General features: G+C 40.9%; 1 protein-coding gene across 1 annotated transcript in view; it reads right to left on the minus strand.

Moving 5' to 3' along the window:
* The window catches only part of COPB2 (coat protein complex I subunit beta 2), a 30,586-nt gene extending 27,281 nt beyond the window's left edge, over positions 1–3,305 (minus strand). Inside the window, exon 1 of the mRNA XM_019747541.3 lies at positions 3,154–3,305. Coding sequence (XP_019603100.1) covers positions 3,154–3,156 — 3 coding nt within the window. The 5' untranslated portion in view covers positions 3,157–3,305. The remainder of the gene's footprint in view (positions 1–3,153) is intronic.
* Between the last annotated feature and the right edge of the window lie 11,740 nt (positions 3,306–15,045).

Consider the following 15,045-nt stretch of genomic DNA (forward strand, 5'->3'; position numbering starts at 1 on the left):
TACAGGATGCCTTAGGGCAGTAGTCTTAATTCTCTCTTGGAAGCAAATTGACAAAGACTGATTTAAAACATCTCTCCCCTTCAACTCGTCTTAAACAACCTAAAAGTTTATCTGTCAGGTTGAGTTACCGTCAAATCTTTATTTTTGTGATCTTCCATGATGATCATGAGTGGGACAGAAATTTAAGGATACTTTCAACACAAAATGAAGACTGCTAGACAATTTCAGCACAGATAATGTCCTGAGACAAAGCAAACACTTCACAGGGCTTTTATTCATTTTTTTGCATCTGTATCAACTGTGGGTCACCGATTACTTCAACCCTTGTTCTTCTTTCTATACATGCCTCCCTCACTTTTAACAACAACTTATACCTCTTAACTTACTTTAAAAAGACCAGAGTTCTCTGGCTCTTCTCTACAATCACTACAAAAATGTTTCCAGTCATATCTTCCCCTGATCTCAAACTTTCTACTTTCAAACTATCATCTTCACGTTCTTTGCTCATTCAGGGAAGCAGGACCTTTTACTTCACCCATTTCTGAAATTTGCCCCATTAATTATCATAAAAAATTTTAACTCCTTTTTCTGGTCTCTTCAGAATCAACAAACATGAAGTGTCTACTATGTGCCAGGAACCATGGTGGGGCTTTCACATAAGCCATCCCACCTCATACTTTAAATCCTCTAGTAAATTGGACACTTAAATCAACTGTACATTTTACCATAAAAATGTCTTAACTGATTGGTTACTGAGAAGGTGGATCAGGGGACTGAGCAATACCAGTATACATCTAACTACACCCAAAGCACAAATCCCAGTTTCAAAAGCACAGCGAGGAGCTCTTGCCGTATTTCTCACATTTAAGTGACTACTTTGAATGAGACATTGTACTAGGCACTGTGAAATACTCAGATGATTAAGGTACTCATTCTGTACCCTCAGTTCTAAACGTCTCTCTCCATCTTCCAAAAGCTGGACTTTGAGGACTCAGCTTAAAAGCTACTGCCACCAATATGATCTTTCTGATTACTCTAGCCAGAAGTATCCTTTCTTATGGGATGCTGTTAAAATTAAGATTTAATTTGAACCTTTAACATTTGTGTATATTTTTCTTTTTGCTTTCTAAAGTAGATGCTTCCTAAGGACAGGATAGTTGCTTATTCATTTGATCTCCACAGCACCTTATATAAACAGGGGTACTCTGGATATTATTGTGATCTGTTCCAGACCATTGCAATAAAGCATGTCACATGAATTTTTTGGTTTCCAAATGCATGTAAAAGTTATGCTTATACTATACTGTAGTCTATTAAGTGTGCAACAGCATTATATCTAAAAAACAACGTACACACCTTAGTTAAAAAATACTTTATTGCTAAAAAATGCCAACCATCATCTGAGCCTTTAGCAAGTTGTAATCTTTTTGCTGGTAGAGGGTCTTATCTTTAATATGTAAAAACAAACAAACAAAAAATATCTGCAAAGTGCAATAAAACAAAGCATAATGAAACAAGGTATGCTTGTATTTGGGTTATGGGGGTTTACAGACAGACAGTATAATCCAGATCTAGAGAATCATGCTGGATTCAAATTTCAGTTCCACTCTCATTTCAAATGTGCAACAGTAGACAGACAGGTTTACTTCACTTCTCTCAGGTTTGACATAAGTAAAAAGAGTCATAATACTATTATCTACCTCTTAGTATTATGAGAAATAAATTCAGTGTTAAGCAGTTAGAACAGTGCCTGATCTATTGTAACCACTCCACAAATATTATTTATAACTCACTCTCCCAGTTGTGAGAATTAGGGCACACAGTAAATACCCTATGATAAATAAGTGAATAAAGAAATTAACATTTTGAATATTACACAAAAAATTTTAAATGTGTTAACGAATGAAGGTAATATTTTATTATAAAAATACGTCCTTAAACGTAAAATTGCAAAAGAAAACTAAATTAGGCAGATCCAAAGGCCCTTTCCAAAAATGCCCATTACTGAAAGCACAGCAGACCCCAGACCAAAGCAGGTCGTAATATGAAGTGGTATAATTAAGACACTTGAAGTCTTGTTCAGGAGCTCTTAACCTGGGGACTCAAGAAAGTTCATGGATGGGGGGGGGGGGGGGGGTGTCTTTGTAATTTATGTAATGCTGTGTTTGTCTATGCATTTTTCTGAGAGTATCCAAAACTTTCACCAGTTTCCCCAAGGAATCAATCTCTGTTGTAGTTCTAACTCTGCCTCAATTAGCCTGTACAAACTTAATTTTAAGTTTTTTTTAACTGCAAGATGAACAACTTGGACTTAATTCCTAAGATCTTTAAGCTCCAAAATCTTTGAACCTGTGCTTCTTCACAAGTGGAAAAAATAAGGGCAGGAAAATGTTTAAATATAAAATATTGACTTTCTTCCATTTTTTTCAGAAAAGATATTTTCACACTATTGTATTTTGTTTTCTTATTATTGTAACACTCTTGTGCAAAAGTATTTCAGCGCATTTTGGGGATGAGGGTGATAATTACAAAAGTGCTGCTATGACTGACATTTCCACCAGCCACTATATTTGCAAATGCAACAAAGCAGGCCAGTTCTATAAACAACCCTCTAACCCTTCTTTTCCCTCCAGTAACGTAAGCCAGAATCCCAAAGCAGTTGCAATTCCACTTCTGACTCCATATACTTTACTTTCTTGCTTGCTTCTCTGCTTAAGTCCGTAATTTGCGGTCAGCACACATTATACCAGTAATAAGTTCAACATGAATGCAAGACCAGCTGTCACCGTTTCCAGAGCAGAATGGGGTAGTTTTGCCAAAGCCTTCCACGAAGTTCGTTTTCGGCCTCTTGTATTTATTTCCCTACACCACGGACCCCGCTGCGCACCTCAGGAGCTCGGTCAAACGCCCTGAGCACCGGAGAACTTAGTGACCTCTCAATTCCAGGCACTGCCTCCCCAAACCATCCCGGTCTCCGGGGTCCCACCGCCTCCTCCATCACAGAACTCAAACTGGACCAGGACCCCGCAAGGCCTGAGGCGGTGGCCGCAGCGGGAGCCGAGACGGCTTCTTACCGCGGCCCCAAGTCCAGGAGCCCCAGGAACTGGCCTCAGCCGAAGGGCCCGTGCTCCCTCCTGCAGGGTCTGGACCTACCATGTCTCCGTCGGTCCCAGGCCGTCCGCCCTCACTTGAAACCGGCAACACAACCCCTGAAAAGACCCACCGACCCGCTGACCCGCCGACTGACTGACGTGGAACTTCCGTAACACAATTCTCGCGATATAGGGGACCGGCGCGAGCGCCTGCGCAAACCAGGAGTAAGCCTTAAGTGTCCCAAGCCCCGCCCAAGTTTCCTAGGCAACGGAGCCATCCTGTTGCCGCGTGAGCAGGGAGGTGTGGCCTCGGCCATCAAGGGCAGTGGCCCGGTGCTGCTAAGCCTGGACGGGAACTTGAAAGCCGAGAGATACGTAAAAAAAAAAAAAAAAAAAATGGGAAAGACGAAATACTTAATCCCTGCTGGACGCTAATGGCAGGGGAAGCTCCCCTTATAGTGGAGTTGTGTCCCAGAGGCTGGGAAGCGCTGTCGGGCTCTGACTGAGGAGAGGGAGGGGGAGAGAGATGAAGGCGAGGCAAGGCGCTAAGCACAGTATTCTGATGGCCTGGAGATAGAGGCCCAGAGAGTTCTCTGCGGGCCCTGGACTTGGCTGACACTGATTGAGGCTGGAAAGATTTGAAAGGGACTCCAGGCTGAGCTTCAGGCCTCTGAGGTCAGAGGGAGGTGAAGAGCCTTCAGTTCCGGAGCTCCCCGGGAGATGGGACTACCAGCTGCACACGATCACCTTTTGATTGAGCATCGACTGTGTTATTCATTCACCAAATGTGTGTCTATCCTCAGCTGTGTGCCACAGGAAATCTAAATTATCTCCATTTTACTGATGGGGAAACTAAGGCTCAAAGACGTTCCCTGGCCAAGGCTGCATATTAAGCAGTAGAGTCGGTATTTGATCCCAGACCCGTATGTCCTCAAAGCCCTGAGCTCTTTCCACTGCATCAAAGTATCTCTTCATTAAGGTAGTTGGACTCTAGAATACTAAAGACCTGCACCACTGCCAACCACCCTTCACCTTCCATTTCTGCTTTTCTTCTTTTTTTAAATACGATGGGCCAAATTAAACGTGTCCTCTGGCTACATATAAATGAGTACCTCGGGCCTGAGGGAAGCCTTGGAGGTTTTCTTAGACCTCTAGATTTTCAGAAATGCAAAAATAAATGAATAAAAATAAAAATATGTGTATTGAAAGTGACATTCAGAGGAAGACATGAACTCTGAATCAGGTAATTTGGCTTTTAGGATCTTTGCTGCTAATATGACCTCTTCGTGGGCTTCAGTTTTCCTCAATAAAAAAAAAAAAAAAAAAATAGGTTGAATAATTTCTAAAGACCCTTCCCTTTTGTACCATTTTGTGTTTCTGTCATATTCAATAGTAGAAAGAAGAGTGGGCCTGGAACTGGATTTTAGTGCCAGCAGAGTGATGTTATGATATGTAAATTGAGACTAATTGAATACTTTGCTTATGCTTTTGAGGATCACAAGAGTCGAAAATTTTACAAATATGAACTATACCTAATTTGCTTGAAGTGGAGCTTGCAGTATTTCTGATTCATGGATACTCTTACACTTGAATAAGTATCTTCAGACTTTGCACAATACCCAATAATACAAAATAAAATGCTAGATCAACTGTATTCTCAAGGAACTCAGTTGAGAATAGTCAAATTCTTGTATTCCACTAGGTACCCAAGGATTTACCTAGCTGGTATTGATAAGGGGCTGAGCAATCAAGTCACACTCACCTTGACTATATCTTTTGTCATTTTTTCTACTACAGTTAAGTAACATTCAGTTCTGCAGTTCTGTGCTGAGTAACATTCTATACTATAAATTCATTCTTTAAACCATTACATACTGAATTTGGTTATATTCATTGAGAAGGGTGGTGAGGGAGAAGGCTGGAGAGGAAGGGTGGGGCTAAAACTTAAAAGATTTTTAAATAGGGAGGAACTGGGCTTTGATTCAGTTAGCAATTGGGAAACACTGGGCCAGAAAAGAAGCTGGTTCATATCTGATACCATAAGATATGCCTTTTATAGATGTGTATGAAGAAATGGATTGGGGCAGTGAGATACTTTACAGGTTTTTGGGAAGTGGGTGTGGAAATAACAGTAATAATGAAAAATTTTATTGAGTGCCCACTATGTACCCAGCATTGGAACCCAGAAGCACTTTGTATGCTGCAGTTTAGATTGTAATACCAAAATATAGGCATTTTCTCCAACTTATAGAGGAGAAACTGAGACCCAAATGGATTAACTAATATGCTCCATGCCACACTGCTCAAGAAGGAGTGATGGACTTCAGATCTGAACCCAAGTCTATCTTGAAAACTAATGCTCTTTTTACCAGACTGAGTTCTTCCTCTTTCACTCAGAAGCTAGCATCAACAGGATACGCAAGTGATTTGAGTTTTTGTGAGTTAAAGGATTGGGAGGCATCCTAATACTAATACCTTGAATCTAATGAACCCAGAGGAATGTCTTTAATTAGAGGAAGAAGTGGAGCCAGTAAATGACACAGAGGGGGAACAATTAGAGTACGACATCTAGGAAAACTGTATGCCGCAGAAAGAAAAGGAAGGACAGAGTAGGGTGACTACAAGTCTGGATGACTTTGGAGAAGTTAAGGAGGCTTGGTGTTTGAGAATAAAAAGAAACCGTTGCCAATGAATTAAATGGTTATGAAGACAGTAGTCTTCAAAACATTTTCAGTTGAGTAATGCCAGGGGCAGCAGGTTTGCAAGGGATTAAGAAATGATTGAATGATAAAGTGGAGGTGGTCACTATTTTACCGGAAGATTAATTATGAAAAGGCAAATGTTGATGTCTCACTGAAAGTGGATCGATTGTTCCCATATTTAGGGTGCAGCTGACATTACCTACTTCATGACAGTAACCGTCCAAATGGACGTACACGACGAAATGGACCTTTACAGTGTGAGTAGGAACTAACCGGACGAACATCAAGAGGGTATACACAGGGTAGTCCGAGAGAAGGGAAGTAAGAGTTTGGTTTTTCCAGAGAACTGAAAGTAGTTTAGCATGCCTGGGCCAGAGAACAGGTGGGGAAGGATTGAGAAACAGAACTGGAAAGATAGATGAAGCTCAGCTCCTGAATGTCTATGATTGCCGGTTTAAGGTGTCTGGACTTTATCCTGAAGGGAACCACTGAAGAATGTTAACTAGGGTAATCTTTATGCTCCATTACTGATTCATCATTGCATGTCAGTTATATTCCCCATTAAAGGAAATATTACGGATATCAGCTAGATTTCTGCTTGCAGTGAATGCAAGTGAGGATTTTGACCACATAATCACATACCAACCATCAGCAGACTAAATAGAGTTGGAGAACCATTGAGCTGTCTTCCAAGAATAATGAAGCTTGTGGTTACCCGACACGTAGAGGCAAAAGCTTTGACTGATTGCAAAAGCATTGAGTGACTACAATATGCTATGCACTTCATATGATTACCACCTAAGAATTTAAAATTGGTTCACACAAATTTACTCCATGTGAGTTTGATGTGGATTCAGGATGAAAGGTATGTTTGCTTTTGTTTAGCAGAAAGCATAAAAATCCAGATTTTTAGTCATGTTTTTGGCGTGGGTGTAATTTTACCTTTTGGAAAATTGCATGAACTTCGTGTTGTTTTAATAAACATTTTTAGAGGCGTCAGAGTTTAAAGCGAGCTTTGAATGAAATGAAGGAGGTGATATCACAGATAGGAATTATGAAACATGTGATTTAGGGACCTCGATAGTGTTCCATGAACCCAGACATTTTACCTGGCTCTTCACACGTGGGGTGCTAAGACCACCCATGGCAAATCATGACCAGCAGTCTCTGGAGATTTCTCTGCCCCGGGGTTGTCTTGCTCAGTGAACTGTCTGGGTCTCAATTTCATTACCCTACAAAATAATGTTGGACAAAATAAACTCTAAAGTCCCTTCCTATTCCAAGCTTCTTTAGACTTTGGAGTCTGTGATTCTATGCTCTTGTTAATTATGTTTCCTATGAATACAAGATGTATTCATAGACATTTGTTTTTACTTCATTCATGTGAATACACAGTTCTTCCTGCATATTTCACAGTGTGCACTGCTGTTTTACTCTGGAAGCAACCTTACATCAGCCAATTTTTGTTGATGCTTCGTTATGCTTGGAAACATACTGTACAAACCTGAGGCCCTGGCCCTCAGGGCAAAGAACCTGGTTGATGTGAGGGGACCAGGAGTAGAGCACCAAGTGTGCATAGTATATGAGGTCCCTGGTGAAAATTCTCTGGCAGCCAATGCTTAACTTTCTTTCCAGAGAAAAGATTTTGCAAAGTTTTATATACAACTTTACATAAGCAAGTTGATAGGTTTAGAGCAATTATGTTTCCTCAAGAATTATGTCCTTGTAAATGACAGTGCTGCCTATAAATAAATGAATAATAATGACAAATAGCCTGGATATCTGGCATATAGCAGTTACCTTTAAATTAATTGAAAAAAATTTAATGTAAAAGTGAAATATCTGGAGTGACAAGGCACTGCACAGTATAATTTCCACCAAATTGCCCTATTCTACTTTCTTCTAAAGAATTTGTCAGCTCAAGTTGATCTAAGGGCATTACTGAATTTGAATTCAAATGTGGTTCAAGCCCCAAGGTTTAAAAATGAAGTCCTTGGGCTCTGAACTTATGCTATGTTTTTGTAACTGAAAATGATCATCGAAATCATATTGAGCTACACTCCTACAAGGTTTTTCATTTGATGTCAAAGCAACTTCACATTGATAGTGCTGGATTCATTCACTAGACTCCAGTAAAGGTATTGTCTCTAGGAAGAATAAATTGTTTCTTTTGCAAAATATGGCCATACCTTGGTGCATCTGACATTGACAGTGAATACAGATATAACTCTATCCTGAAGATGTTTCTGTATAAAGTAAATGTTAATTGGATCACACACACACACACACACACACACACACACACGTACCTACATATATAGGGAAAGTCAATATCTGAGGGAAGTGGAAGGAGGTTACAGGTGCTTTTGTTTATTTGTATTGTCTAACTTTTCTATTATAAACTTATACTGTGTAGTACAGAAAACAAATTATTTTACCCAAATATAAAACATAGCAAAGGAGCTTGTCCTTTGAAGGAAGCCTATTTTGAATCTAACTATAAAGCAAAGATATACTTCTTATTTTCTGCATCAATGTGGATTTCCATTTTATAATGCCCATTTAAGGTGCAACAAAATGATACAGTCATATCCAGGAACGAACAGTTTGCCAAAAGAGAATATGTAATACTCGTCTGACTGTTCTAGGGAAACTAGGAGCCAGGTTTTGTAAAGGAAGTTGTCCTATGTCTTTTTGTTAAGGCATATTCCTGGTACAACTAGACAAGGAAGCAGCTTTATTGGAAGGTTTAAGTTTGCAAGGAGGAAAGGTGAGGCAGTGACCAGGGAGCAGAGGAAGGATGAGAGCCACTAAGGAACCTGGTGGAAGGGCTATCAGCAGGGCTCAGAGTCAGCTGGCTGTGTTAGTACCACTAGGACGTGGATTAAAATACCAATGGCTAGATACCGTGTGTCCCCGAAAATAAGACCTAGCTCGACCATCAGCTCTAATGCGTCTTTTGGAGCAAAAATTAATATAAGACCCGGTATTATATATATTATATTATATTATATTATATTATATTATATTATATTATATTATATTATATTATATTATATTATGTACCTGGTCTTATAGTATAGTAAAATAAGACTGGGTCTTATATTAATTTTTGCTCCAAAAGACGCATTAGAGCTGATGGTCCGGCTAGGTCTTATTTTCGGGGAAACACAGTAGCCCGCTGCCTTGAATGTCTCCACCACTCTAGCTGATTAGGTCCCTCCTGTGGGCTTCTCCAAATTCTAGCCATTAAAGGGATAACAACTTACACCACAGGGGGCCTCCAGGACCCTGATCTTGTGCAACAGCTAGTATCTGGCCTGTGATGGGAATCTTTTCTGATTGATGAATGCAGGTACTTTAGCGTTATTAAATAATGTGAGTATCAACCTGCCTGTAAGGTAAGGATAAGGAACTGGTCCTTGATGCATCACTGTATGGGGAGCCAATGGCAGGAGAAAGCAGGTGTTTTCCACCAACAAGCTGTATTCAAGGTAGGGAAAATTACAAGGTAAGCCTGGATGGTGTTTGGCAGCCACTTCCAACCTCTCAGGTACTCCCTCCTCCCTTTTCCACCGACTCTATTTTCTTTACAAGGCCTGTTCTATAACTTTCTCAAACATTGGTCTGATGAACTCATCACCTGGCCCATCACTTTAAAGTGCAGTCAATCAACATGGGTTTCCCAAGCGTCTCCCAGAGTGTCCAGAATTTTATAGGGGACCACAGACTAAGAAAAGAAGCCAAATTCATTTTTGAATCAAAAGTCCATCGTCCATTGCTCCTTTGAAGACAATCCTTTTTCCTCTGGCTGTGTTAAACTTTTCTCTACGTCTTGGTTTTCTGCAATTTCATTAGTTGTCTAGGCATGGGTTACATTCTATTCTGCTTTGAACTCAGAGTTTCTTAAATCTGTGAATAGGTGTATTTCATCAGTTCTGAAAAAATTTCAGTTTCTATCCTATTCTCTTTTGTCTCTTCCTGACATGCCAATGTTAGAACTTTGTACCATATTCTCCCCATCTCCTACATACTATGTGTAGTTTTTCATTTTCTGAGTATTTCATTCTATAATATATAAGTTCCCTGCCCCACCTTCCACTTCATTATTTCTCCCTGATAGTGTCAATATGTTGCAAATATGATCATTGAGTTTTTAATTTAATTTTTTTATTTTTAGTTTGGTTCTTTTTCAGATATAGCATGTAACTTTTCATTGTTTCCTTATAGTTATTCTCAAGGTTGTCATTAATTTCCATAAACATATAGACGTAATTATTTTTAGACTTGGGTCTAACAGCTGAAGTCTGTATGTCTATTTCTTCTATTATTTTGCTGGTTCTTGTTCCCTCAATGCTTGAGTATCTTTGATTGGAGGACTGGCCACTGTTCTTAAATTATTTATGGGGATACTCCTAAGCCTTGTTTGGATGTGTCCCCCTTCAGAGAGGCTTTGTGTTGGTTTTGCCAGGCACCTGGGAGCAATAACAATTGAGATCTTGTCACACCAAATTGATGGCTTAAAAATCTCGGGCCCACCCAGGCTCAGTGGACCCACAGTACAAACCCACAAGAGGGTGGTGGTCTGTGGCCACAACTTCTCACAGACATTTTGTTCCTTTTCTTTTTAATTTTCCTGCCTTGCTCATTGCCAAGGCAGGCCTTCCTGTAGTCCCTTGAGGTTGAGGGGTAAGGGAGGCAGAGTTAGATCTGCTTTATCCTTAATCTCCATGTGTATTAATTCGGGGAAGGTGTCCCATAAGATTTCATTTTCAGTGGACCCCCGGCCTTAACTTGTGCCCATCTAGTCCCCAGTGGCCATAGCATTACTGACAGGTGCCCCTAGGGGGTGTGATCATCCAGTGGTCTTCCTACCACTTCCACAGAGGACTTTCATCCAGATAGTGACCAAAAAGCTCTTTCAGATCTCTGATTATTTTAATGTAGTGGTGTTTGTTTGAAATCTAATTTAGCAGTGTTTTTTGTTGTTTTCAGCCAGTGTGTTCATCTGAATTACCTAGCCTGCTATTACCAGAAACCAGGACCCTCTAGGGAGTTTATAATTGGGTCTTAATAATAAGGCATGCTGAGCATGAAAGACAATCATGGTGATGAGCTTTTCTGATTTAGAATAAGGAGGTCTAGGCTGAATTGGCAAGGAGCTGCATAACAGAATACTAGCCTACACCAAAGCTACACTTTTAAAGGAGAAGAGACAGACGCTTTCTCAGTGCCCCTTAAAATTGAACCCATCTATGGGTGATGTGGCAGGATACAATTTTGACATATTTGGCAAGAATTTTCCCCATGTTTTTTCTTTTAATTTTTTTTAAATTGGGGAATATTGGGGAACACTGCGTTTTTCCAGGACCCATCAGCTCTAAGTCAAGTCGTTGTTTTCAGTCTAGTTGTGGAGGGTGCAGCTCACTGGCCCATGTGGGAATCGAACTGGTGACCCTGGTGTTATGGGAACCGCTTTCCAACCACTGAGCAAACTGACCACTCATCGGCAGCTCAGCTCCAAGCTCAAGCCATTGCCTCTCACCAGCCCATGTGGGAATCGAACCAGTGACCTTGGTGTTATGAGCACCACGCTCCAACCACTGAGCCAACTGGTTGCCCCCCACCCCCTTGTGTTTTTTCATGCACCTATTTTCTCCCAGCATCTCTCAGTCTTGACTCTCCCACAGCCTCTGTTCAACCATCTGTCTCAAGTTCTCCCTCCATTCTCTCCACCACTGTTTCCTCCCACATCTAGATTAGAATATGAGGGAAAGGTCAGTTACCAGTATTCCCAGATAAGAGCAGGATCTTCTCCCAAGGTGGGAAAAAGGTACATACACATATACTTTTTCCATACAATTTTAAGACTTCATAGAACCCATGTTGAAAACCCAAGCACCAAGCCTATAATATAGACAATACAATTAAATTCCATAACATTTCCTGGGGACCTATTATGTGCTAGGAACCATGTAAAGTAATAGAGCTAGAGAAAAAAAGACACCGTTTCTATCCTAAAGATGCTGAGTTTATGATAATAATATAATAAAAAAAACACATTATCCTCACAAATATATCCAGGGTGATTACTCTTTGAAGAGACTTTATAAAATTATTTTGCTTGCTTCGTCATCAACAAACAAACAAAAACCCAGGAAGATTGCATACACTGTAAATTCCAATTGCAGTAAAAAGGGCCAGGGGCTAGCTACAGATTTTAGTGGCTTGTAGCCACATGGCTAAACAAGTGAAGAATGAAGGACGCAGTGCAGTAGTGGTCAGTCTGCGGTGTCAGCAGTGCGTACACAAAGGCCCCTCCCCCTGGACCCTGTATGTGGAAGGCCATGTTTCCATAGGGAGCTGGGGCCAATGGTAAGAGAGCATCCGCGTGATACCAAAGAGATATACAAGCTGCACACTGCCATTTAAGAGCCCTGGATAAGGAGAAACATCAGTCTTGCATTCGGCATTAGGGGAGAAGGCAGAAAGACCAGAAATTTAGCTACATCTTCCAACAGTGAAGATTACAGGAAAGAGAGCACTTAAGTCAGCTTAAAACATTTTCCACTGATCAAATATATTCCCCTTGTCTCATCCCCTACCACTGGCATTTGCAGTTTGCTGAAAAGCTAGTGTGTACAACGCAACCCAGAGTAGGATTCACCGATGAGCTAAGACAGGGTGGGCTCCTTAGCCTGTGATGACAGGGGAATCGCATCACACATAGAGATTTATACAAATTCAGCCGTTGGAGCTCAGAAATAAAGAAATAGTTTAAATAACATTAGCAGTACCTTTTTCCTTCCCATGGAGTGAATACAAACTAGGAGAAGTGAATCTGCTGTTCCTTCAAAACACTGCAGTTCTTTTGAACCTCCCATAACGAGAACGTTTTCCCTCACTGAATGAGATGTGGGAATTTAAAAACAGATGATTTTCCTGTCACATGCCTCTAATGCAATCCATCTGTGTCATCTAGCCTTAACCCAAGAATCAATAATTAAAGGGGAAAATAGCTGTGTTGCATTTATTGAAAGGCAGTGTGTCAGTCACCAGCATGGCTCATTCCTTAAGAACATCTTTAAGGGTTATTTGGTCATGAGTTTGTATAACATGCTAAATGTAGGACACAAATCTTGCTTGTGTGACTCTGTTATCAACGTAAAATATCTCTTTCTTTGTTGAGAAAAGGCAATTTAGACAACAAACTAGCAAATTTAGGGTACTAATAGGATGGTTTGCCATGAAAAATTCCATGTTGGCTATTTCAATTCAATGACTTTTTATAGATGACCCACTGTGTGGAAGGCATTGTTAGGTGCTGCTAGGGATACAGTGAAAATTCCTGCTTTCCAACAGCCTTCACTGCCTGTGTTGAGCTCCAGTAAGAAAACCAAAGACAAGAGGAGGAAGATGGGATACCATCAGCTTTAGGAGATTGTGGAAGGCTTCTTGGATAGGTGACACTTGAGAATAGGCCAGATTTCAGCTGATGCTGATAGTAACAACAGTTAGCCACGTGTCAGAGTTTGGTGCTTCATCCAGCAATCCTGCAAGTATCTCCACCTTACAGATGAGAAACCTGGTGGTCACAAAGTTAAAATAACTTGCTCAAGGTCACAATATGTGGTAGAGCTGGGCCTCAAACACAGATTGATGTTGTAAGGTAACAGTCCTACCTGTTAAAAGGATAATGTTAAGTTAACTAGGCTCCGAAACACTCAATGACCAATGACCACTCAGTAACTGTTAGTTCCCTTCCCTTCTTCCTATATTGTGTCCCTCTATTGCACCTAACTCAGCAATAAATGCTTAATAAAAGGACCAGCAAGAAGTGGGCTGGAGAATGGGCTGGAAACTGGTACGAATCACTGGGGCCTGGCCTTCTAGAAGAGGACCCAGTACAAAGCCCATGAAAAGATTTCTAGCTGGTCTTCCATTACTGATGACTCAATCGTCAACCATGCCTGACCCTTGGCTGTGTGTCGCTCAGCTGGTTTCTTGGCTCATTTCTTATTTTATCTAAAGCCAGGTCAGACTGTCCAGGTGGAATGTTCATAAAAACCAAAGCCTTAGTGTGAACATTTTCTTTAAGGTCAGGGTGATTTACAGTCTCAGAAGCTTTTCGAGATGTAGGACGTGACTGTAATCCACAATGCACTCTCATTACCCTTCCCTCCTATTAGAAATTGATTCTGGCATGGTTCCTTCAGTGGAAAATGACTCTGTCAGCAATTGCTGTTTCTTTTTTCACACACTGGGGTTCCCCCAACCCAAGTATTAAAGCATCTTTAATGTTCCTTTAGGAAAGGTTAAATACAGTTTTCACCAACATTCAAGATTTCCTATCTCCCTGCTATTTCTATTGTGCTTCACTTCTTGAGCGCCATTAACAAACATGTGGAGTGGAGGATCTTTTCCTCAAATGACCTGAGCTTGATGACCCTGTATGCTAAGGGACCCTGAAGAAAAACACAGCCAAGCAAGACACCTAGCCCGGGCCATGGTTGGCAGCATGTGTCTCCCTTTCTCCCCACCCCTGGGCATCTCCTTTGCACTTTAGATAACACCATCACCAAACTATGTCTGACAACTTGCAACTTGACTCTGGACAGGCCAGAGAACACACTGCCCCTTTGGATAGATTCATTGAAGCTGACAGATCATCTTTGTATGTGGCCACTGGAGTTCCCCTAACTTTCAGGGTATTGGGTAGTGTGATGGTTAATTTTATGTGTCAACTTGATGGGATCATGAGGTGCCCTCAGCTTTTTGCCTAAACATTATTTCTGGGGGTGTCTGTACTGGTGTTTCCAGATGAGATTAGCATTTGAATTGGATTGAGTAAAGCAGATTGCCCTCTGCAATGTGGGTGGGCATCGTCTAATCTACTGAGGGCCTGAATAGAAAGTAAAAAGGTGGGAAAGGGAGAATTTACTCTCTGCCTGACTGTTTGAGCTGGGACATCGATCTTCTTCTGCCCCTGGAGTGAGACTTAGGCCAGTGGCTCCCCTGGTTCTCAGGCCTATGGATTTAAATTGAATTACTCCACTGGCTTTCCTGGGTCTCTAGCTTGCAGATAGCAGATCATGGGACTTCTCAGCCTCCATTATTGCATAGGCTCATTCCTCATAATAAATCTCTTTATATTGGTTCTGTTTCGTAAAGAGCCTTGACGAGTACAGGTAGTATCTCTTAATAGTGTCCATGGTACTCACTTCCTGATATCATGCTTTATCACCTGTTTA

The sequence above is a fragment of the Rhinolophus sinicus genome, chromosome 5 (genome assembly GCF_057876585.1).
Source record: "Rhinolophus sinicus isolate RSI-liver-muscle chromosome 5, RSI-T2T, whole genome shotgun sequence".
NCBI classification, from domain to species: domain Eukaryota; kingdom Metazoa; phylum Chordata; class Mammalia; order Chiroptera; family Rhinolophidae; genus Rhinolophus; species Rhinolophus sinicus.